Source organism: Mustela nigripes, chromosome 10, assembly GCF_022355385.1.
Source record: "Mustela nigripes isolate SB6536 chromosome 10, MUSNIG.SB6536, whole genome shotgun sequence".
Classification (NCBI taxonomy): Eukaryota; Metazoa; Chordata; class Mammalia; order Carnivora; family Mustelidae; genus Mustela; species Mustela nigripes.
The window spans coordinates 43,057,901-43,079,117 of NC_081566.1; the positions used below are offsets into that span (position 1 = coordinate 43,057,901).

General features: G+C 50.1%; 1 protein-coding gene across 1 annotated transcript; it reads right to left on the reverse strand.

Moving 5' to 3' along the window:
- Window positions 1-192: 192 nt before the first annotated feature.
- Window positions 193-21,042, reverse strand: PM20D1 (peptidase M20 domain containing 1). Its single transcript, XM_059414092.1, has 13 exons — window positions 20,799-21,042; window positions 17,425-17,511; window positions 15,728-15,960; window positions 15,237-15,323; window positions 14,032-14,165; window positions 13,350-13,469; window positions 12,587-12,662; window positions 12,123-12,184; window positions 11,793-11,871; window positions 9,860-9,931; window positions 4,829-4,997; window positions 2,085-2,184; window positions 193-904 (listed from the first exon to the last, which is right to left on the reverse strand). Exons 1-13 carry the CDS (start codon window positions 20,965-20,967, stop codon window positions 781-783), a joined length of 1,512 nt encoding a protein of 503 aa, XP_059270075.1. The 5' UTR covers window positions 20,968-21,042; the 3' UTR covers window positions 193-780.
- Between the last annotated feature and the right edge of the window lie 175 nt (window positions 21,043-21,217).

Genomic DNA, 21,217 nt, shown 5'->3' on the forward strand with positions numbered 1-21,217 from the left:
CCCGGGGTGGGACAGCAGCAGCAGGTGGCAGAACAGGACAGGGGAGGGAGCAAAGCCCACGAAGCCCTTGGGAGGATCCCAAGGACAGAGGCTTTCTTCTCCAGCCTTCTGTCTCCAGAACCAAGAAGTTCTGGGGTTCCTGCAAAGCCCCTTGCCTCAGTTTCATCTCTCAGTGACTGATCGACGCTGCCTTGCTCACTTTATTTGACCAGTTGTTGTGGTAATTACAGGGGTCTTACAATTTGACTAAGTTCTGCTCCAGATGTAGCATCAACTGGAGGGATGCAGGGGCAGGAGAGGAGAGATGAAGGGCCAGCTGAAAACGCCAAGGGAAGACAGAGGACGAGAAAGGCAGTTACAGCGCAAAGAAACGTTATCAGTGATGGAGGGCAGCCTGGAGAGTGTGCCCTAAATTAAACACTTCTAGAAGATAAAACCTGGCTGAGGTTTTCCAAATCTGCATTTGTCGAGTCAGGCCTTAACAAGCAGCAGTTAAATAACCAGCATGAGACCAGCAAGCCTGGTAACTTGTAAGATCAGGGCATGAAGGCAGTAAATGCTGGTTCAGCCGAGGTATGCGGATGTCTGGAGGAAGGAGGAAGTCAGGCTCCTGCCTGCCCACCCCTACCCCTTGGCCTTTTTGGTGACTCTGGAGTGAGTAAGGCGGGTGGGTGATGGATCACCAAGTGGTTTTGACCCAAAGTTTCATCAACATTAGCTTTCCCCTTGGGTTAGTCACGGCTGAGGTCAGGCACCCCAAATCCAGCTGGCTCCTTGACCTCACAGTTCGTGCTGGTGGGGTGCTGGCTCCTGGTCTGCGTCAGCATTCTGGATGAACTCAAAGAGGAATTTCACCTGGGTCTCATAGGCCTGGACTGAGATTTTCTCATTGATTCCGTGGATGCTGAGCAAGAAAGTTTGGGGAAGAGAGGAGAGAGCCATGTGCTGTAATGGGTATTACAGAGAACCCCTCCACCCCACGTCCCCTGAAGCCACCAGCCTTTGACCCTCCAGGGGTAAGAAGTAAGGTTTCAGGAGACACAAGATCATCTCTCCAGGGTCCAGCCCCATGGCAGAGAACAGTATGGGGAATATAATAAAAATAAAATCCCAGGGAGTTCAGACTCGTTTCCTGCTTGGGAATCTACGTAATAATTTCTCCTCCGAGGGGAAATTATTTTCTGAATTCTCTTTCTCTTAGGCCAGAGTCTCCTGGCCCCCACTTTAATCCCTCTCCAAAAGGAGAGGGAGGGTGACTGCCCAGGGTCGCTGTGGGGCCTTCACTTCACCTGGGAACTACCCATCAGATCTCGTGCTCACGACCTGCCTCCACACAGCGCAACACACAACCAAACCACACATGTTCCTTCAAAGATAAATGTAACAGAGAGTAGCAACCTCCTCTTCCAGTTAACAGACAAAACCCACAAAGCTGTTCTTACACTCATATTCAAATGTTTTCGTTCTAGTGGCCTCTGACTTACGGGGAAATTAAACTGGGTATGATAAAGAACAGAAAGGTAAATGGAATTCAACGACCCCACCACCCCACACCCAGGACTAAAATTTTGCTGAAGAACCCACCCACAAAGTAGTAATTCACACACAGTAGTTGCAATTGGTGATCATGTCTTAGATTCCTACAGTGTGTTTTCTTCTGAGAATTCAAAGCATGTATCCATCTTTGACAACATACGGGTCTGGATTTCACTGAGTGGTCACTGACAAGTTTAGAGTCTCCCTTTTTGGGGAGAAAATGAAGTCCAGAGGGTAAGTACTTCTCCAAAGGGAGGAGGGAAAGGAAGGAAATCAGACCCAAGGGTCCTACTTCTACCAGGTCCTTTCCAATCGCCTGATTATCTCCATCCCCCCAAAATAGTGGCCAATTCGCCTACATTCTGGGGAGTGGCAAGACTCTGACAATGAGGAAAAAGTTGGCCAGTTGGGCTCAATAATGTCTCCATTTTAGTTTGTGCAAACCCTGGCTTTGCCCCATTCTGTGCACTGGCAGGAGAATGCGGTGGGGGTAGGCCAGATGTATCTCCTCTTTGGCCCTTGCTGTCCAAAACATCTCCCTCACTCACCTACGGAAGCTCTGAGGAGTCATGTAGAGGGGGTTGAACCGGTAGAGGCCAGCAGTGAGGTTTGCATAGTGTCTGCTGTCTGTGTTGCCAATACAAATGCCTAGATGGAGAAAATCAAGAATGGAGCTTTATGGGGGCCGCCAAGCCAAGGCAGATGGGGGAGGTGGGCTGACTGGGAAGTTAGGACTTCTGGGTCAATAAGAACATCACCAGGGCCCTCCAGGGAGCCTGCAGCTGTGAAAAGTTTTGTCCTTCAGGCTACCCATTCTTAAAACCTTACTAAAATGCTCTTTCGGCCAGAAGCATGGACTCTCGTCCCCATGACATGAGTGACCTACCCTTCAAATGACCCAGACCAAAGTGTCCTCTCTCCACGATGGCCAGGGAGGCCAATACCTTCATTTTATACCCTTAGCTGGGCTATTTCAGAAACTGAGCTCTCTAGAAATCTAGGTATCCCTTCTTTATTGCCTCAGCTCTTTATACCGCCCTAGCTCCAAAATAAACACCCTCCAGAGAGTGTTCCTGCTCTAAAGTGTAGTTCTCTTTAAGCAGAACATAATTTCCTGTTATTTTTATCCTCTGAAGGATGACTTTGTCTTCCAAGAGTCAAACTTCAGGTTAGGAAAGTCCCAGGACGGTCTCCAGTGTGTTCATCTCCAGAAGACAGTGGCAGCTCACCCCACGCTCTGGCTAGGGCTTGGGACCTGTCCCCACTGGGAGTGGTCTCTGAGAAAAGACATTCCCCCCACTCTCTACCCCGAATCACCAATTAAAGAATGGTGGGATGATCTGAGATGTTAACTGTGTTTTATTTCATTTTCCACTCCTGGTTTCCAAAGGGTAACTAGGCCCTTCAAACTCCTTGCTTTAGGGATTTCTACCAGTTGATGTCTGCCTATCTTTATTCTGTAAAGACCTAACCTTTAATGGGATTATGGTGGGTGCCCCAGAAGGGAGATGGTAGTTCAGGGAGGCTTTGAGGGCCAAGAAAGAAGAATTGGGACTAAGAGGGCCAGGATAGTGGAGACCCAGGCCTTGCTCTGTGGAAGGAGTTGGAAGAGATGGCCGACCTCAGAGGGGATGGCTGTCTGGTATGCTCAGGGAGGTGGGGTCTTAGGTCCAGAGTCAAAGATCCCACTCCCCGCACAGGCCAGGAAATCAATGGAGATCTCCAACCTGAAGTGACTTTCTAGCTGGGCCATGGATGTCTAAGGTAACTGCCCAGGACCAATGAACAATGGCCCAGGGACTCCCACGCCATGTTGCTTCCTAAGACCTCGAGGACTGGATTAAAAATGAGGTGGTGGTAGGGGTGCCCCAAGACCCTAACAGTTCCTTTAGTTGAATTGCCTGAATAGTGGGACTTAGAGCCAGATTTAAGTCGATTAAAAACCAAGGCTGACCTTTTCACACCTGAGGATATAGAACACCTGAGGATATAGAACCGTGTGCTCCTTAAGGGGCCTGTGCCCAGCATAGAGGCGTGTCCGAAGTTTGCGCTTCCAAAATGAGGGACCTGGGGCATATGGGTGACTCAGTTGTTACGTGTCCAACTCTTTTTTCTTTCTTTTTTTAAAAGATTTTATTTATTTATTTGACACAGAGAGAAATCACAAGTAGGCAGAGAGGCAGGCAGAGGCAGAGGGGAAGCAAGCTCCTTACTGAGCAGGGAGCCTGATGTGGGGCTCGATCCCAGGACCTCAGGATCATAACCTGAGCCAAAGGCAGAGGCTTTAACCCACTAAGCGACCCAGGTACCCCAAGTGTCCAACTCTTGACTCTTACTTTTGACTCAGGTCATGATCTCAGGGTCCTGGGATAGAGTCCCACGTCAGGCTCCTAGCTCAGTACAGAGTCTGCTTGTCCCTCGTCCCCCACCTGCTTTTGCTCTCACTCTATCTCTCAAATAAATTAACAAAATCTTAAAAAAAAAAAAAAGCAAATGAGGGTATCCATGATTAAACCTAGATTTTGAAAAACCTGGTCTTAGCATTAGAGCATCCCCTCTCCACATCATGGACTGGAGATCCTCAAACTGTGGGCAGCCATCACCTGGTCCCAGGATGCCCTCAGGGGATTTGTTAAAAAGGTGGATTCCAGGGTCCTGCCCAGATCGGGTTAGCCTGAGTCTTTGGGAGTCCAGATTACCTGGACCCACTTTAATGAGTTCCCTAGGGAATCCTCTGCCACTCAAACTGGGGAGCCACTGTCTCCCCAGCCTAGGTTTGGAAGGCAGGCAGGACAGGTAGGGAAGGGGCACAGAGGCACTGCTGCTGGGACTGGTCTGGGCTGGGAGAGCAGAATGGGGTTCCTGCCAATGGTATAGGCAGGGAGGCATTTCTGAGCTCTGATGCTGAGCTATTATCCTAGGATGGGCCAGAACCAGCCTCAGAGAAACTTGGCCCCTTTTGTGGCTCCTCCAGAGGAGTGTGTGTATATGAGTGTGTGTGGTGGTGGGGTGGGTTCTGGGCTGGGCTGATCCTGTCCTCCATGCCAGAGAGGCTGGACTAGGCTAAGCTAGGACCCAGGCATGACTGACCTAATTTATTGTTTCTGCTCTTTTCCTGTTTGCTTTCTGACTTCCACTCCGAGGGGAAAATACAGTTCCAATCTCATCACGAGGGGAGGCAGCCAGATGTTTCCAGGCTGAACAGCTGGGGTGGAGGTGGGGCAGGAGACATTAGAGAGGAAAACGCTTCCAGCCCCCACCTCCCTCCAGCCACAGCTGATGAAGTCATTACCTGGGACAACAGTGCTGACTTCCGGGAAGATGGACTGTATGGTCTGGCGGAGCAACTGGTAGCCCAAGGCCTGAGAATCAGAGGGGCTGATGGGAAGGGGGTCAACGGCAGTCAACACGTGGAACTGGACCCGGTCGTCAGCCACAATGTTCTTGACGAGGTCTAGAACCTTGAGGGAGCAAGGAGAGGGAGTCTGAATTCGTACTAGCTGCTCTCCAAGTACCACGTGAACTGCAATAGCTTTGATCTCTCTGCAGTAAGGCAGAGCCCTGCAGCACACGGGGGAGCCCATTTCTGCACTGGGCCATCAATTTCAAGCACACCGGCTGTAGGAGATGGAAGAGTTGGGTCTTCCTGGCAAGCAATCTACAGCATGGCGGACTGAGGTTAAGTGTTCAGGGGGTTTGCCTCACAGCCACAAGGCAGGCAGGGAATTAGAAAATTAGGAAATCGCATGTCCTTCCTGTGGGCTGAGTCATGGGCCGGGTGGAATGCAGAAGACACAGCAGAAAGGGGAACACGACCATCTTGAGGCAGGGTTGCAGATGTGATGACCTCACTTCAACCTGGGAATCTGAGACAGCTGAGGAAAGGGTCACACACTTTTCTTCCTCATCTCTGGGCATCCCTGCTTCCTGTTTGTAACCAACTGTACTAGAGCCAGGAAGATGAGCTCAACACAGACAAAAAGTCAGGAGTTGGGGGACTGGTATTCAAGTTTTCTCTCTGCCTCCTTTCCTCAGGAAGGAACCTGAGGAAGCTCCTAGAAAATTCAGTCTGAAACAACTAGAGTTGAATCCAGCACAAGTCCTGGTCCCAGGCAGGACGTAGACCAGACCCTGAGGATCAGGTTACAGGGAGACATGAGAGAATGGACCCGGAGGCTGGCTTAGGGAGGCCCCCTGCCCCAGCCCACCCCATAACCCAGGGAAAGCCCCAGCACCGGTCTCATCCCATCTGATCAGCAGTTGTTTGAACTGCCTCTGCCCTAGAAAGAGGGGTGTCTCACAGCTGAGGATCACCTGCATGGGGGGGCATTATCTCAAGAGTACCCCTTTTTATGGCACTGTCCCCTAGAATCATGCTAGGAACTGAGTCTGGAAAGGAATGAGGGTCCTATTTCTAGTTTAGAAACCAGCATTGAGCCAAACCAAACTCCCTGCTGCTGGATTAGTCTGAGGGTGGTAGAGGACAACTCACTTATCAGAGCTTTTTTTTTTTTTTTTTGATGCCAGCACTTCTGTCCTAAATCCTCTAGTATGTGAATTAGTACACAGTTGTGATGTGCCTTCAACCAACAGGGAAGTTCCCAGTCATCCCCTTTAAGGTTGGTTGGGACTATGCCACTGACCTCTGTCCCAAATTACTTGAACATTCCAGCCTCTGGAAAGTGAAGAGCGCACACAGATGGGACCCCCTAGCTCTGTGAGAGGCCACAGGAGCTCCGATTCCCCACCAACTCTCAGGCCAGGTCCTGATGCAAGAGGAGTGGCCACCTCATTTCTGTGTTTTCAGAACCAGGAACGTAAAAGGCATGCGAGGGATGCTGGATACAAGAACTTGAAAAGATAGGAACCAATAAAAAGAGTGGGCCTTGGCTCATGAACTTGTCCAGGATGATAGTGCCGCTGTGCTGGGTTCTCTGCACCTGGTCTCTGACTTCACAAGGATGAAGCTTTACTGCTTCCAAAGCGCCCCCGGGCTGAGGTGGTACAGAGCCGCACCCGCAAGAGGGCAGGGTTCGTTCAGATGGATTCCTTGGTGGTGTGGATTCCGAGCCCGAATTTGAAAGAAGGTCATGAAATGCATGAAGAGACAGTCTGAGCGGTAGAGGGCGTGCACACAAACTGGGGAGTGACACCCACCTTGCGCTGTGGGGGGCCTCTTCGAGCTGTGTGACCTTGGGCGAGCTCCTTAAGCCCTTGTGAACGTAAGGGTAACTAACAGTAGCGCTGACCTGGGAAGGGGGCTGTGAGCGCTACTCCATCCCGCCTTAGAGCACCTTGGTTGTGAATGTCTTCCTTAAGAGGAACTCAGATGTGGCTTCCTGAGCACCTCACCCCTCTCTTTTTTATCTTATGTATTTTATATCCTCCATGGGATACAGTACTTACAAGCCAGATCAACGGCATCTTACCTCTTTTGAAGTTTGAGGCCTGTGCCCTTGCTGCCTGGAGGCTGTCCCCAGGTCTCTGTTCTGCATCATGTCCCAGGGTAAATGTCACCCTGGAGGACTGACTGCCTGTTCCTACCCCACCCCACAGTCACTTTGTGACACAACATCCTAGGGTTTTCTTTATGGTACTTGCCTTTTAAAAAACCAACTTGGGGGGCGCCTGGGTGGCTCAGTGGGTTAAAGCCTCTGCCTTCGGCTCAGGTCATGATCCCAGGGTCCAGGGATCGAGCCCCACATCGGGCTCTCTGCCTGGCAGGGAGCCTGCTTCCTCCTCTCTCTCTGCCTGCCTCTCTGCCTACTTGTGATCTCTGTCAAATACATAAATAAAATCTTAAAAAAAAAAACCAAAAACCCAACTTGGTCATGTACTTGACCACTTGCGTGTTGCTGTCCCTTCCCCACTGGAACATCAGTGCCATCAGGATGGGAATCTTGGCTGTCGTGCGCACCGTTCTTCCAAGTGCTTAGAAGAATGTCCAGCTCATAGCAGCCACTCAGTAAATACTTGGTGAAGCAGTGAATGAAGGAAGGAAGGAATTTCCTGCGCTACGCTCTACAGAGGGGGGGCCATGACCCACCCCTTGAGCAGCTCATTACCATCCAAGGCGCCATATTCTTCCCCAACTCTCCTTCAAGTGGGGGCTTCCTGCAACAGCTCCCAGTGATCCCAGACACCAGCAGTGTCTGAGGGTAGAACCCGATGCACGGACAAAGCGGGGGTGGGATGGGGAGGGACCAGAACAAAAGGGTGCTGTGTGCTTTCAGATGCTGGAGGCTTTCCATTCCTCACTGGGCAGGTGGGCTGGATGCGCCCAGGGATTCCAGGGATTTCATGAGATAGACCGGGAAGGAAGGCCACTCTGGTGGGGGACCAGAGAGGAGGGAAGAGTGCCAGCAGCTGGGGAGATGAAAGCCCCAGCTGGTGGAAAACAGCCCTTGGAAAGGGCATGGAGTTGGAATGAGGCTGGAAAAAAACTGGTAGAAAGAAGTTCAATGAGGGGAATTCAGTGATTTCCTGGCCCCATGATCCTCTAGGGAGAGGACAAAGGTTGGCACTCGATGAAAAGCAGCAGAGCCCAGGGCTCACACCGGTCGCAGCTTCCCCCGAATGCTGGGTGATGCCGGGCTGGCCATCAATTCATTCCCCACCCCCCTGCAGGGAGGGTGTGCCTTGCACCCTGCGTGAGGATGAACAAAACCCTCCAGAGTGAAGAAAGTAGGGAGAAAGGAGTGTGGCTGACCCTCGAGGATTTGCACCAGAGACTCAGGGACCACAACCTGCTCCTAAGCCTGCTTCATTCTGGAATGTACTAGTCATTCCATAGTTGTTGCGCTGCGTCTTGAGATGAGTTTTTGAAGGATTAGATTTGCCTTTTGAACTTTTTTTTAGCTCAATCTGCTGTTTAAATAAGCTAGCCTTCCTGCAGATGCCAAACATTCTGCGCGACGGCTACTCAAGCCTGTATCTTTCAGGTCACATGTCACTTCCCCGGGGAAGCCTTGCCTGACCCCACGTGAGGTCTGGTTCCCTGTTACGTTCTCCACTAGCACCTGGTCCCTCTTCGTCATAGCACTCATCACAGCTTGCATTTATGCACGGATTTAAATCATTTTTAAATTGATGTTTCCAGAAGGCCACTCACTGTCAGGCTCTGTCCTCAATCCTCTTTACTTCTAATTTTATACATCCTTCCTATGGGCTTTTATTGACTCTAGAGGTTTCATTTATGTTAGTAACACTCCAGCCTGTATCTCTGGTTTATTCTATCTCCAGACCCGAGGTATTTATAATTGCCGAGTTATAATTTATAAGCTTCTCAACCATTATACTTCTCTCCCAACGTGCTCTACTTCCTGAACTCTCCATCTTTTGGTTAAAGGCATCAGCTCCTGGCCCACAATGCAGGTTAAAACCCTCGGAGCCATCCCGCCTTCCTGTCTCCCCTTACCCATGACGCACGACATTCTGCTGAACCCAGCCTTCTCTGTCCCATCACCGCCACTACAACCGCTGCCTGAGAGGCTGTCACAGCTTCCCAGCTGTCCCTTCCTCCATGCCCACCTCCTCTGTATCGCCACCGGCACCGTCTTCCCAGAAGCACATCTGAGGACATCGGGACCCTGTTTGAAGACCTCTGGCAGGTCCCTCTGTCCGTGGCACACAACACCCCGAGCCCCATGCTCCATTTTCACCACCTGCCACTTCTGCCGGGCTGTCCTCCTCTTCATCCCTACTTTACTTTAGCCGGAGTCTGAATGCCTGGCTTCTAGCTAAGTCCTACTTGTCTTTTATATGGTAGCTCACATGTCTTCTATACGGTAGCACTATTTCTACTGGTCAGGAAGCACTTTCTAGACCTTCAGAGACAGTGACAGTCCCCTTCTCTGCACCGGTCCTTCAGGAATTTATTCATCCCAAATCACTCTGGCCCTGGTCTGTTGTGGTGGTTGTGGAGCTAGACCCTTAGATGCGTCATCTTGAGTATATCACTTACCTGCCTTTTTGATCTGTGCCTCAGTTTCCCTGTTAAATAACGACCGTAGGGTGGCCATGGGCATTAAATGAATATGCACATACCTTAGAACAGTGTCACGTACCAAGCAAGCCTGCAGGATATTTCTGCTACTATTGTTATCATTCATCAGACTCCAAGCTCCCCCCGCCCAGAGGTCTCCTAATCCTAGTCCCGTTCTTGGAAGCCTCCAGAGAAGGCTGAACAAATGCTATTGGATAAACCAACCAAGGTTGGTTGAAAAATGGTGGCTGGCCAGCCTTGGGACGGCAGCTACACCCACATCCTGAGCACCAAACATCCGTGATACTGAACCAGTGGCTGGGAGCAGAAGTCACACACCTCCTGGACGGTCTGCGCAGAGTCAATCCGGAAGTTGACCACGGCCTGGGCCACTGAGGGGAGGACATTCACCTGGAGAGAGAACCACAAACCCTGGCCTGAGCCACACGTGCCTCCCACCCAGGAAAGGCCAACTACTACCAGTAGAGAAAGAGGAAGCTGATTTGATAAAGGCACAGAGCTCCATTTTCTGTCAGCTCCTTGTCTTCCTAGGGCTCCTGACAAGTGAGCAAGAGAGGTGTCTCTGCGATAGGCCAGACCTCCATGCTTCTTGGTCGTGGGGTGGGGGTCACAGAGAGCTGCTCAGTCCAAGACCGTTTTCTCTGAGGCCACGCAGACCTTGCTCTCCTGGCCCCATGCAGCATCGCGGGCTGTCTCCCGCACATGCTCTTTTCCAAGGCGCCTGGGCTGTCCCTGCAACAGCTAATGGTCACTCAGGACAGGGCGCCCTGAGCCACTGCAGGCCCCCATCACGCTGTGCCTGATCCCCACAGGCGGTGATCAGATGGTGGTCTCCCATGTCTAACTGCAAAATGTGCCTCTGTTCTCTGCCTGCCCAGGAAGAACCCAAGACTAACTGGAAAAGAGAACTGGGCTCTGAGTGGAGTTTTTCCTTGGAGGCCATGAGAGAACAGACTCCCCGACTCTGAATCTTTCTTTGAACTGCTATGGTGCAAAAAATCACTAGAGTAGGGGCAGGAGAGCTGGGCTGTTACAAATTAGCCATGGGATTTTGCGTAATTATAACTTGTTTGTGCCTCTGTTTCCCGAATGTCAACTGGGGCAACAGTACCAGGAGGGCTGTGAGCAGATTGAAAGGAGTAACAAATGTGACGGTATTCTGGACGGAAAAAATGGCATTCACACGCAAGGACACGCTATTACGATTTCGGGGAATACTCTAGGCACGCTGGTAAGGACAGCTCGGGTCCAGCGGACACACTGGACACTCCAGTCAGTGAAGCTAGGAGGTCAGTGATGTGCCATTCATTGGGGACCAGAGCTCCACGAGGCCACCCGGTAAGCTAGGGGTATGGCGCTCCCTAAAACAGCGCTGGTGGGACTGGTAGTAACTGGGCCAGTCTCACCTTTCTCAAGACTGCAGGAAGGCCTAGGCCCGGGCTATCCAGAGAGGCTGTGGCTTGTTCCTTGAAACAGACACACCCCTTTGTGGCCAACCCAACTGGAAGTAGACCAATTTGCTGAAAAGCAGTTCTTGGAAAAGAAAAATCCATCAAAGTCATCATTCACTCAAAGTTTATCTCTACAAGTGAATTTCTCCTAGAACTGAGGTCCTTTCAGATTACCCAGTATTAGTGTGTTTTAGGAAATGACTAATATATGCCTTTAGGTGTTGTATATATCACAAATGTTATTGTAGACTTTTTAAGTGGCAGGTGGGTTTCTCTCTTTTGACTCAGAATAGCACAAGGGTAAAATACATTAATCATGCATTAAATCTGTCGGCAGGATCAACCTTTCCAAGGATGGTGAAGAATAACCAAAAGACCCTTGATGGTAGAAAAGTTAGAACCTTTAGTCTGCCTGATCAAAACGCTAAATATTTAACATGCTGAATGAGTATCCTTCCAGAAATTCCCAATAACTTCCCTTCAAACCAGTATCATGGCTGTTTTTTTTTTTTTTTTTTTGAAGGGGTACAGATAGATCCAAGGAACCTGGGAGGGGCCACAGACACCCGCTAAAATACACATATGCAAAATCTGGCCAGCAATTTCAGAAGGTTTGTGACCCTCAGCTACATTTGTTTTTGAAGATTACCCAACCGGTACCACTGTGTAGTTCGGCCCTGGGCCTTCCTAGTATACGAACTGCAACCAGAGGAGGAAGAAGGGGTGGGAGACAAAGCCAAAGGTTGGAGAGGTGGGTGGACAGTGAGGAAAAGGTGTAGGGAGGATCCAGGAGATGTTACCTTGACTCCTGCGTTGAACATGGTGAGGGCCACAGTGGTCCTGACCAGAGCGTTGGTTATGTAATTCCTCTCCATATACCTAAAGCAAAAGGACTAAGGTCAGACATTAGGAAGAACCGTCCAATGTGGAGAAAGAATGGGTTAGACGATCACCCACTTTCCTGACTCTTGGAGATCTTTAAGACTAGGAGGGACATCCTATGTGTGAATCAGATGTAGTTCTGGTGGCAAAGGGATGATTAATCAGGCCCTGTTAAGCCAAGAAGAGGGGACTGGGTAGGGGGTAGGTTTGGGCTGGAGGATGAGAAAGAAGGAAAGATAAAACTTTACCTGCTTACAAGCGGCCCAAATAGCCACAGGTTGCTCAAGATAATATTGGCAGGGAAGGGGAACTGAAAGGGAAAGAACCAGATCAGCCAGATTTCAGAGGGGTCAAGGTAATGGGGTCCCTGTACCCGAGGCCTGGGTCTCTCCCTCCTTTAGATCTGCCTTGAGGGCCCTCAGCGGTAGCCTTGAGTAAGGACGAGTGGGAGGAACCAGCTCCCAAAGGGTGCCTGGGTGTGCCAAGTCTTAGGGTCTCAGAGGAGCACCAACACCCCTGGGAAGAGTCAGATCCTGGCTTTTACTGCCAGCTCTGTCTTGGCTCAGCCTCTGGCTGAAAACAGGTGAGCACATGCACAGCTCTGGTCAGCAGGTCAGCAGCGGGCCCCTCTACTACTCTGGAAGCTACATTTCTGCCACCCTTTCTTCCTCTTCCACAGCCAACCAGGAATGTGGGAGATGCCTTTTCCCACCTCGTGGGCCAGTTGCTGCAGTGTCATTTTCAGTGGCCCGCTTCCAAACATGTTCGGCATTGGGGTCTGCTCAAGGCTGGAAGAGAAACAGAATTCTCAAGACTTCCCCAACCCCGGTTAAAGGTCAGAGATCTGAACGCAAGAAGGAGGGAGACAGGATTTTTCAACAGGTCTGGCTAGGAGGTGTCGTCCTGTTCACCTGTCACCTCCACCTGTTTGGAGACCTCAACGCCCAAACAGGACACTTCAAGTCCATTAGCAGAAGCTGTCCCCGTCCGGCAAGTCCAAGCAGGTACCCCGACTCTCATACCACCTACCACACCGTAGCAGAGTTCTCAGTCTCTGTGGCTACCTGTGAGTTCCCTGAGGAAAGGGACGGTCTGTTCCTGGGCACGGAGCCTTAAACGTTGGTCATCAGTTACATCTTTAACTGAAGTAATATACTTCTTCTTCCCACTTTGCTAAGAACACCCAGCCGGAGGGAAGCTTTGTTGGGACAGACCCTGCTGTGCTCACCCTCAGTCTGCTGCCCTTAGGTCCTGCCCTGGCTTTTACTGCCAGCTCCTGCTTGCAATATGGGTAGATTCTTCTCTGACCTCTAATCCCTGCCTGGGTACTGGTGCCTCTGTCCTCCCAGCAGCCCCCATTGTGGCCTTTCAGCCCAGCTGCAGGGCAGGAAGCTTAGCCTCTTCCAACTCATAGTGGGAAAGTACCAGGTCTTCCATCCCGAGTGCGGCTAGGGAGCGGGGCCCGTGCTGCTTACCGGCTAACAGCGGCCGCGAGGATGCCGATGGTGGTCTCCTTTGGGGGAGCTGAGGAGTGGCCTGGACTCATGTTTACTTCAAGCCTGAGGTTAATTAAACCCTTCTCTGAGAGCCCAATCCTGCAGGAGAGAATCGGAGAGGAGCTTCCTGACTTCCTCCCACCCTGAATTATCCCATGGGCCCAGAGGTCTGCCTGTACGGTGGTCCGGTGGACTAGGAGATTGGCTTCATGCTGCCTAAAAAAACCAACCCTAGGGCGCCTGGGTGGCTCAGTGGGTTAAGCCGCTGCCTTCGGCTCAGGTCATGACCTCAGGGTCCTGGGATCGAGCCTCGCATCGGGCTCTCTGCTCAGCAGGGAGCCTGCTTCCCCCTCTTTCTCTGCCTACCTCTCTGCCTACTTGTGATCTTTCTCTCTGTCAAATAAATAAATAAAATCTTAAAAAAAAACAAAACAAACAAAAAAAACCAACCCTAGAGGAGAAAGGGAAAGGGGGAACCCAAACCTGGTGGGCATTCAGGAGCAGAGGAGTAAAATAAGGAGTTGCCTCAGTATGACTTACAGACACAAGGCTGGGGTCATCTGGAGGGGGATGAGAATACCTTCCAAAGTTGGGGTGGGCAGGGGTATAGCTCGGTGGTAGAGCATTTGACTGCAAAGTAGGGGTGGGGTACTTTACTCACATAGCAAAGGGCTTCTTGAGGTAGGGAATGAAACCATCCAAGATGAAGTTACCCTCGTCCACAATGAAGGCTAGCTTGACACCCCTTGCCTGTAGCAGGGCTGAGATCTTCTGGGCCCCATTATATCCCGACACCTGCAAACATTGAACCCATGGCCACGGTCCTTTGCAGCCAGACCTCCAGTAGCCAGTGGAGACACATTCAACATAGTTGGGGGCTCTAGAACCATCCTGCCCAGTCTCTTCCTGGGGAAGGGGCAGGGGTAAGGGGCCTAGACAATCCTGCTTCACTAGACCCTGGAATATCACAGCTGGACAGCCAGACCACCCTCATTTCACAGATGAAGAGACTGGGACCCACAGAATGGGGTTACTGGCCCAGGGTCAATGTAGGTGACATCACTGGAAACAAAATACTGATCCTTGCTCCCTGTTGGTTCTCTTTCTATCACACCCATGTTTCTCAAGGTGTCATGGATGGAACCTGCCTTAGACATTACCAGGGAGTTTGTTAAAAAATTCAGCACTATGCCTATCGCTAAATGAAAGAAGCCGATCTGAAAAGGCTGTATCCTGGATGAGTCCAACTATAGGACGGTCTGGAAAAGGCAAAACTATGGAGACAGTAAGGAAAAAAAAATCTGTGGTTTCCAAGACTTGCGGGAGGGAGAGAGGGATGAATAGGGGGAGCACAGGGGATTTCTAGGGCAGTGACACTACTCTGTATGACACTATAATGGACCCTATATGGTGGACCCATGTCACTGTTGGACCAAGCCAACAGAATGGACACCAAGAGTAAACCCCAGCGTAAACTAGGGCTTTGGGTAATTATGATGTATCAGTGTAGGTTCATCACTTGTTTCAAATACCCCTCCGCTGGAGATGCAGACAATGGGGGAAGCTATAAGGGAAGTCTGTAGACCTTCTCAGTTTTGCTGTGAATCGAAAACTGCTCTAAAAAATAAAGCCTTTTAAAACCAAATTCAGATCTATGGCTCAGGGTGTGGGAATCTGCACTTGGGTCCAGGGCCTTAGACCGTCCTGGCACAAAGATACCCAGAGAAGCTGGCAAAAACCACACACCATATTCTGGAGACCCTGCAGCTGGGGAGCAAACTGGCCTAGAGTGAAACTCCCTACCACCCCCACCGCCCCCCACAAACAGAGGTTCTCGAGATGGTTTACAGTGTGAGGAGGCTTTACCTCTTCATCATGGCCCAGAGCAATGAAGAAAGATCTTCGGGGGATGTAGTTTCTGTTCAGCAGGAGCTCCAGGGCCTGTAAGATCGCCTGGGGTGGGGAGAAGCAGAAGGGAAGAGGGAGAATCAGGGCATCGGTGACATACAGCTGCCTGCATCAGGCCTGCTGGGGCTGGCACCAGACACTCTCTTTAAAGAGAACACATTCAAGGGGCCCAGGGGGAGGGTGCTGAGGAAGCTTAGCTCCTTTCCTAGCATACATGTATCAGTTCACAGCTGAAAGTGTCCCTGGAGATCATCTACTCCAGTCCTTGTTTCGCAGTTGAGAAATCAAGACCCAGAAAAGGACAGTGACCAAGCGATGGCTGGAACCCAGGTCGCCTGGAGCCAAGGTTCTTTCCACTATAACCCCCTGAATCCCAGGGGTCAGCAGAGCGTGCCCAATCTGGGGGACTCTTTAGGGCCCCCAGGCAGAGGGAACAAAGCATTTCAGACCATCAGAGAGTTCTTGTTGTCCACTGTGCCTCGGCCGTGGATGAAACCATCACGCTCCAAGCCGGAGAACGGGGGCACCTCCCAGCCTTCTTCAGGGGCGGGCACCACGTCACTGTGCGCCATCAGCATGTAGGGCTGCAAGCTGGGGTCTGAGCCTCGGACAGTGAGCAGGTGGCTATACTCTCCTATGACTTCATGCTGAATAAAGCTGGTTTTGAAAATGGTCGGAAAGACTAGGGACAAAGGGATGAAAAGCAGGGAGAGAGAAAGCCAGATTTAACACTTTCCTTTGGATTTCTTACCATTTCATAGATGTCTTCCCGGGGCCCTGCCTTTTTAAAAACATGCAGCGTCCTGTAGGAAGCCTTCCGTCCTGTAGGAAGCCTTCCCGAACAAAGCCAGTGGGATTCCTGATGTGCCTGGCCACTCTCTAAAATTCCTCTTCCTCATATCTTAATGTGCTGCTCCTATGCAGGAATGGGCATATCAAGATTCTATCACGGTGACAGCTGACAGAGGAAGATCTGGTTTGGTGTGACTCACAATATGTTATCACAAGTATATGCTACTGGGCTATGAAGATGAGGAGTGCGTTAAATTTTAAATACAGCAGTCCCCAATATCCAAATTACTTGGAACCAAACATGACTTTTATATTAAAAAGAAAAAGAGAAAGGCCATTTTTTTACTTAAAAAATAATATTTCTACTGTGTGTATCACATGGAGAGAAGACTGCTCTGTCTAGCACAAGGCCACACTCCTGTGTGCTGGTGTGGATTTCTCAGGGTCGGTTACTTGGATTTCTCAGGGTCGGTTACTTGGGTTGCAGACGACGTTAGAGAGGGAGTTAATCACTATACACCTGGGCCGACTCCCCCCAGCTCTGACAACTATGGAGGGGCTGTTTTTTCCCTTTGACTTAGGAAGAGGGCCTCACTACTCTCCAGGAGCTTTCCACATGACGACTGGGGCGTTCCAAGCCTCCTGTTTCTTCTTGACCCATCCCTTCTTTGGCTCACATCGGGGTGACGGGCTGATAGCGCAGCTCAAAGTTGCCAAGGGCCTTGAAACTCAGAAATAAGTCAGTTAAAAATCTGGGGAAGGGCCCAGGTGGATGGAGTGTGTACAGAGGTGTGTAGGTGTGTGTATGGAGGTAGGGGTGGGAAGAGCCTGGGGTAGAGTTTCTAGAAACTTGCATGGGAAGAAGGAATGCCTATTCCTACCTTTTTTTTTTTCTATTTAAATTTGAGTATAGTGACACAAATGTCCCCTCTGTTTTCGGTATACAACGTGCTGTATTCACTGCAAGTGTAGCTACTGTCTGTCCCGACACGTGGCTGTTAGACTAGGACCAACTATATTTGTTCACCTGTGCCCTTTATTCCCCTTCTTCATTCCACCTGTTGATTACCTCATATTTACTGACCATAACATATTCAGGGCAAAGATCAGGAGAGTTGAAACTCCAACCCAACAGGGACGTGCTTTAATTTTTCAAAAGCCAAACAAAGCTTTAGTCTCTACTCTGCATTCAGACTCCTGGGGCACTTCTATTCCTCCCCACTGCGTGTAATAGGCCCACGGCAATTGGACTGTCCTCTGGTCAGTAACAAAAGACACTTCTTCATCACCTTATTAAAAAACTGTCTGCCGTTCTGCCCCCCCACCCCGCCCCTTTCCACAGCTTGTGGCAGACCTGTCTGAAGGTATTCTCCAAACTGAGCCAGGGCTGTTGTGTTCAAGTTCTCGGGGCTGAAGGACACTGTTGGAATCTGGATAGCACCTGTCGGGGCAGATAGAGATGGGAGATTACGGATGATAACAACCAGTGGTTTTCCCATAGCTCTCTGTGCAGAGAGAGTTCTGCCTTCTTACTGTGGAGGACAGAACGATCCTATGGGGTTATTTTCTCTAATGCGAAGGTGGGAAAACAAGTTAGAGGGGTTGGATGAGCTACTCAGGACTGTCCTGAAATAAGCAGCAGAACTGGGATTAAAACCCAGATCTTTAAGATTTTTTAGACTAATATATATATTTTTAATTTATTTGACAGAGAGAGAATGTGCATGAGCGAGGCTAGGAGCCTGGGTGAGGGGCCTGTTTCTCCCTCTGCCTACCGCTCCCCCACTTGTGCTCTCTTCCTTTTCTCTATGACAAATAAATAAATCTTACAAAAAAAAAATGGTGTGCTGACTATATTCATAGTTGCTTGGATTTACCCAGAAGATTTCCAGGATACAAAGGAAGCTAATGCAAGTAGCTACCTCTGCGTATTTGTGGGGGCAAGAAAATGGTGGTGGTTGGTGGGAAACAGGGCCACAAAGACAGGGTGGGACTGAGACACCCCCGCCCCCACCCCCGCCCTCTGACACTATTTTGGGTTTTAACTCTGTGAATGTATTACCTATCCAGAAATAAAGGAAACATTTTTTAATTGGCAAAAAAAGATGTGTGTGTGTGTGCGCCTGTGTGTGTATGTAATATTCAGCCACAAAAAGTGAAATCTTGCCATTTGTGACAGGATAGATGGACCTAGAGGGTATTATGCTAAGCGAGAAAGACAAACACCATATGATTTTACTCCTATGTGGAATGTGAAGGAAGGAGAGAAAGAGAGAAATTAAACAAATAATCAAATTAAAATAAACATAAATACAGAGAACAGACTAGGGGGTTCTAGAGGGGATCAACCATGTGTGATGGATGGGAACTAGACTTGTGGTGGTGATCATTTTTCATTGTATACAGATGTCAAATTACAAAACTGTACACTGAAATTTTAAAATAATAATAATAAAGAGTTAAAAAAAAAAAGGAAAATAAAGTCCAAGATGGGGGGTAGGGTAGGGGTAGGTGGACAGGAATAGATTTTGTGGATCCTGGGATCCACAGTGGGAAGCTGCTATAAATTGCTTCTAAGCCTCACTCTGCTTCTGAAACCATCATCCCTCCAATGAACCGGAGAAGCCCACTATCCTGGATCCCTACATGAGGGAGGCTTTGTGTGCAGAAAGCAGATTTATTCCTCATGGACTGGCTCACCCAGAGTCTCACTGATCTCTCAACAAAGGCCAGCATTCTGGCACATGATGGAAAGTGTGGATTTAGGGGCCCCTGAGTGGCTCAGTGGGTTAAACCTCTGCCTTCGGCTCAGGTCAGGATCTCAGGGTCCTGGGATCGAGCCCCACATCGCATGGGGCTCTCTGCTCAGCAGGGAGCCTGCTTTCCTCTGTCTGCCTGCCTCTCTGCCTACTTGTGAACTCTCTGTCAAATAAATAAATAAAATCTTTAAAAAATAAAAAACAAAACAAAACAAAAAAAGGAAGGTGTGGATTTAGAAACTCCTCTACTCCTCAGTCCTTAATCATTTCATCCACTTTACCCAGATGTGTCAGGTCTTAAGTTGCTACTAGGCCTGAAGGCTTTACACTTTGATCCATTATTACATGAAACACCTGTGGGAGGGGAATGCAGTAAGATAGGAGGTATTGATTAGCTATCCGGAAACACAGTGAGAAGAACACACACACCCAGGCATGCAGGCATTTATCAAGGGAGGGCCTGTGAAAGATATGCTTCCCTTTGTGAGTTTTGCTAAGGATCCGCCCTGCATCACAGTCCATCACATGTCCCACATAAGGAGATGTAGGCCATATAGCCACATGGTTATAAGGTCCCTACTGTGGGTTCTTTAAATAAGGAATCTTTTGCTTTCTTCTAGGTGAAAAGACTCTGGGGTGAGCAGCTGTCCCCCGGCTTTCAGAGAACTCACTATTTGTGCTGCTCTGCCTCCAGACCAATCGTTCAGGCACATGGACAATGTATCTTCAATCACGGGGGTTAGCACTGGGTCCCTGCATCTGCCTGCACATGTTTATGTAGGCAGTTTCTTTTAATCCATTATTTTAATGAAAGGGAAAAGACTGGAGCTAAGCCCAGTGGTGAGGGTTTCATTATTCCTTAGAATCTAGCCCTCCACAGAACCTTTCCTCTTTTCTCCTGGAAAACGCAGACTGAGAAGGCAAATGAGTTTTTTTTTTTTTCAAAGATTTAATTAATTAATTTATTTGATAGAGAGAGATCGCAAGTAGGCAGAGACGCAGGCAGAGAGAGAGAGAGGAGGAAGCAGGCTCCCTGCTGAGCAGAGCCCGATGCGGGACTCGATCCCAGGACCCTGGGATCATGACCTGATGAAGGCAGCGGCTTAACCCACTGAGCCACCCAGGTGCCCGGCAAATGAGTTTTTAACCTTGGTTTGAGGTCTAGGGGAGAGATGTCTGTTAATTTGGAGAGGAAATCTGCAACATCTCACACCCCAGGGTTTCGGAGTCCTTCCGAGCTGGATGGATCCTACAAGCTAGAGATGCTATCACACCCTGCTCGCTCCTTGCCCTGGAGTCTCTGGGGAAGGTCATTTAATTGACCAAAGCGTCAATTTCCCTCCACTGTAGATAAGATTAAGATAATTTAGTTTTAAATCACAGAGATTTCACAGAAGTGAAAACTTTCTAAGGTTAAAAGTACGGAAGAAAAGGGGCACCTGGGCAGCTCAGTGGCTTAAGCCTCCTCCTTGGGCTCAGGTCATGATCTCCGGGTCCTGGGATCGAACCCCGCGTCAGGCTCTCTGCTTAGCGGGGAGCCTGCTTCCCCTCCTCTCTCTCTGCCTGCCTCTCTGCCTCCTTGTGGTCTCTGTCTGTCAAATAAATAAATGAAATCTTAGAAAGTACGAAGTACAAAGAAAATTATTGCAGTATTGCAATACTAAGGAAAAGCAGGGGGGTAGGCTGGGTGATAAGCAAGGCAGCAGGGGCGGTGGTGGAAGCTGGGGTAGATTCCGGACAAGGCAGGGAACACCGGAGTCCCCCAGAAGCCAGATCTGGGGCAAGAGTGACGTCCCCAAGCCCCGGCAGGAGGTGCTGGGACTCGGGCTAGTGCTGGTCTGGGGAGTGTGGTGGCGCTCCAGTTCTAGTAATGGACCCTCTGCGGAGGGCGTGGGGCGGCACGGGTTGGGGCCCCAGGAGAGAGGGACCCTGTATCTGGGCGAAGCTGGCTGCAGGGGACCAGGCTCACCTTTCAGCGCTTCCTTCATCGCGAAGCGCTCGCCTGGGCTGAACTGAGAAGGGATTTGCGGCGCCTTCTGATGCTTCTGGCCCTTCAGGTCCTGCGATCTGGAGACTGTGGAGGTACCTAGCAGCAGCAGAGCCGCCAGAGCCAGCACGCAAACACACTGCGGAACCATGCTTCTCTCCGGTCTGCAAGTGGAGTTTGCACCTCAACTACCGAGACGGAGATTGTCGTCCTGTCATTGCTCCAATTCCCGCAATTGCATTAGCCCCACCCTATCCCCAGATCTGACCAATCGTCGCTGGCCCGGGGCTGAGGAACAACCAATCGGCGGGACGGCTCCGCCCAGGTGCGAAGGGCCTTTCGGGAGTGGTGGTTTCTCGGTCTGGGGCAGGCAGAAGTAGGTCGGAGGTGAGGGCTCCAGG

Excerpts from the sequence above, each read along its gene's own strand:
- PM20D1 (XM_059414092.1), bottom strand. The coding sequence starts at position 20,967 with ATGGTTCCGCAGTGTGTTTGCGTGCTGGCTCTGGCGGCTCTGCTGCTG. Across the intron at positions 12,185-12,586 it reads TGCAGCAACTGGCCCACGAG|TTCCCCTTCCCTGCCAATAT; the intron begins GTGGGAAAAGGC and ends TTTCCCTTTCAG. Across the intron at positions 2,185-4,828 it reads AGTCAGCACTGTTGTCCCAG|GCATTTGTATTGGCAACACA; the intron begins GTAATGACTTCA and ends TTCTCCATCTAG.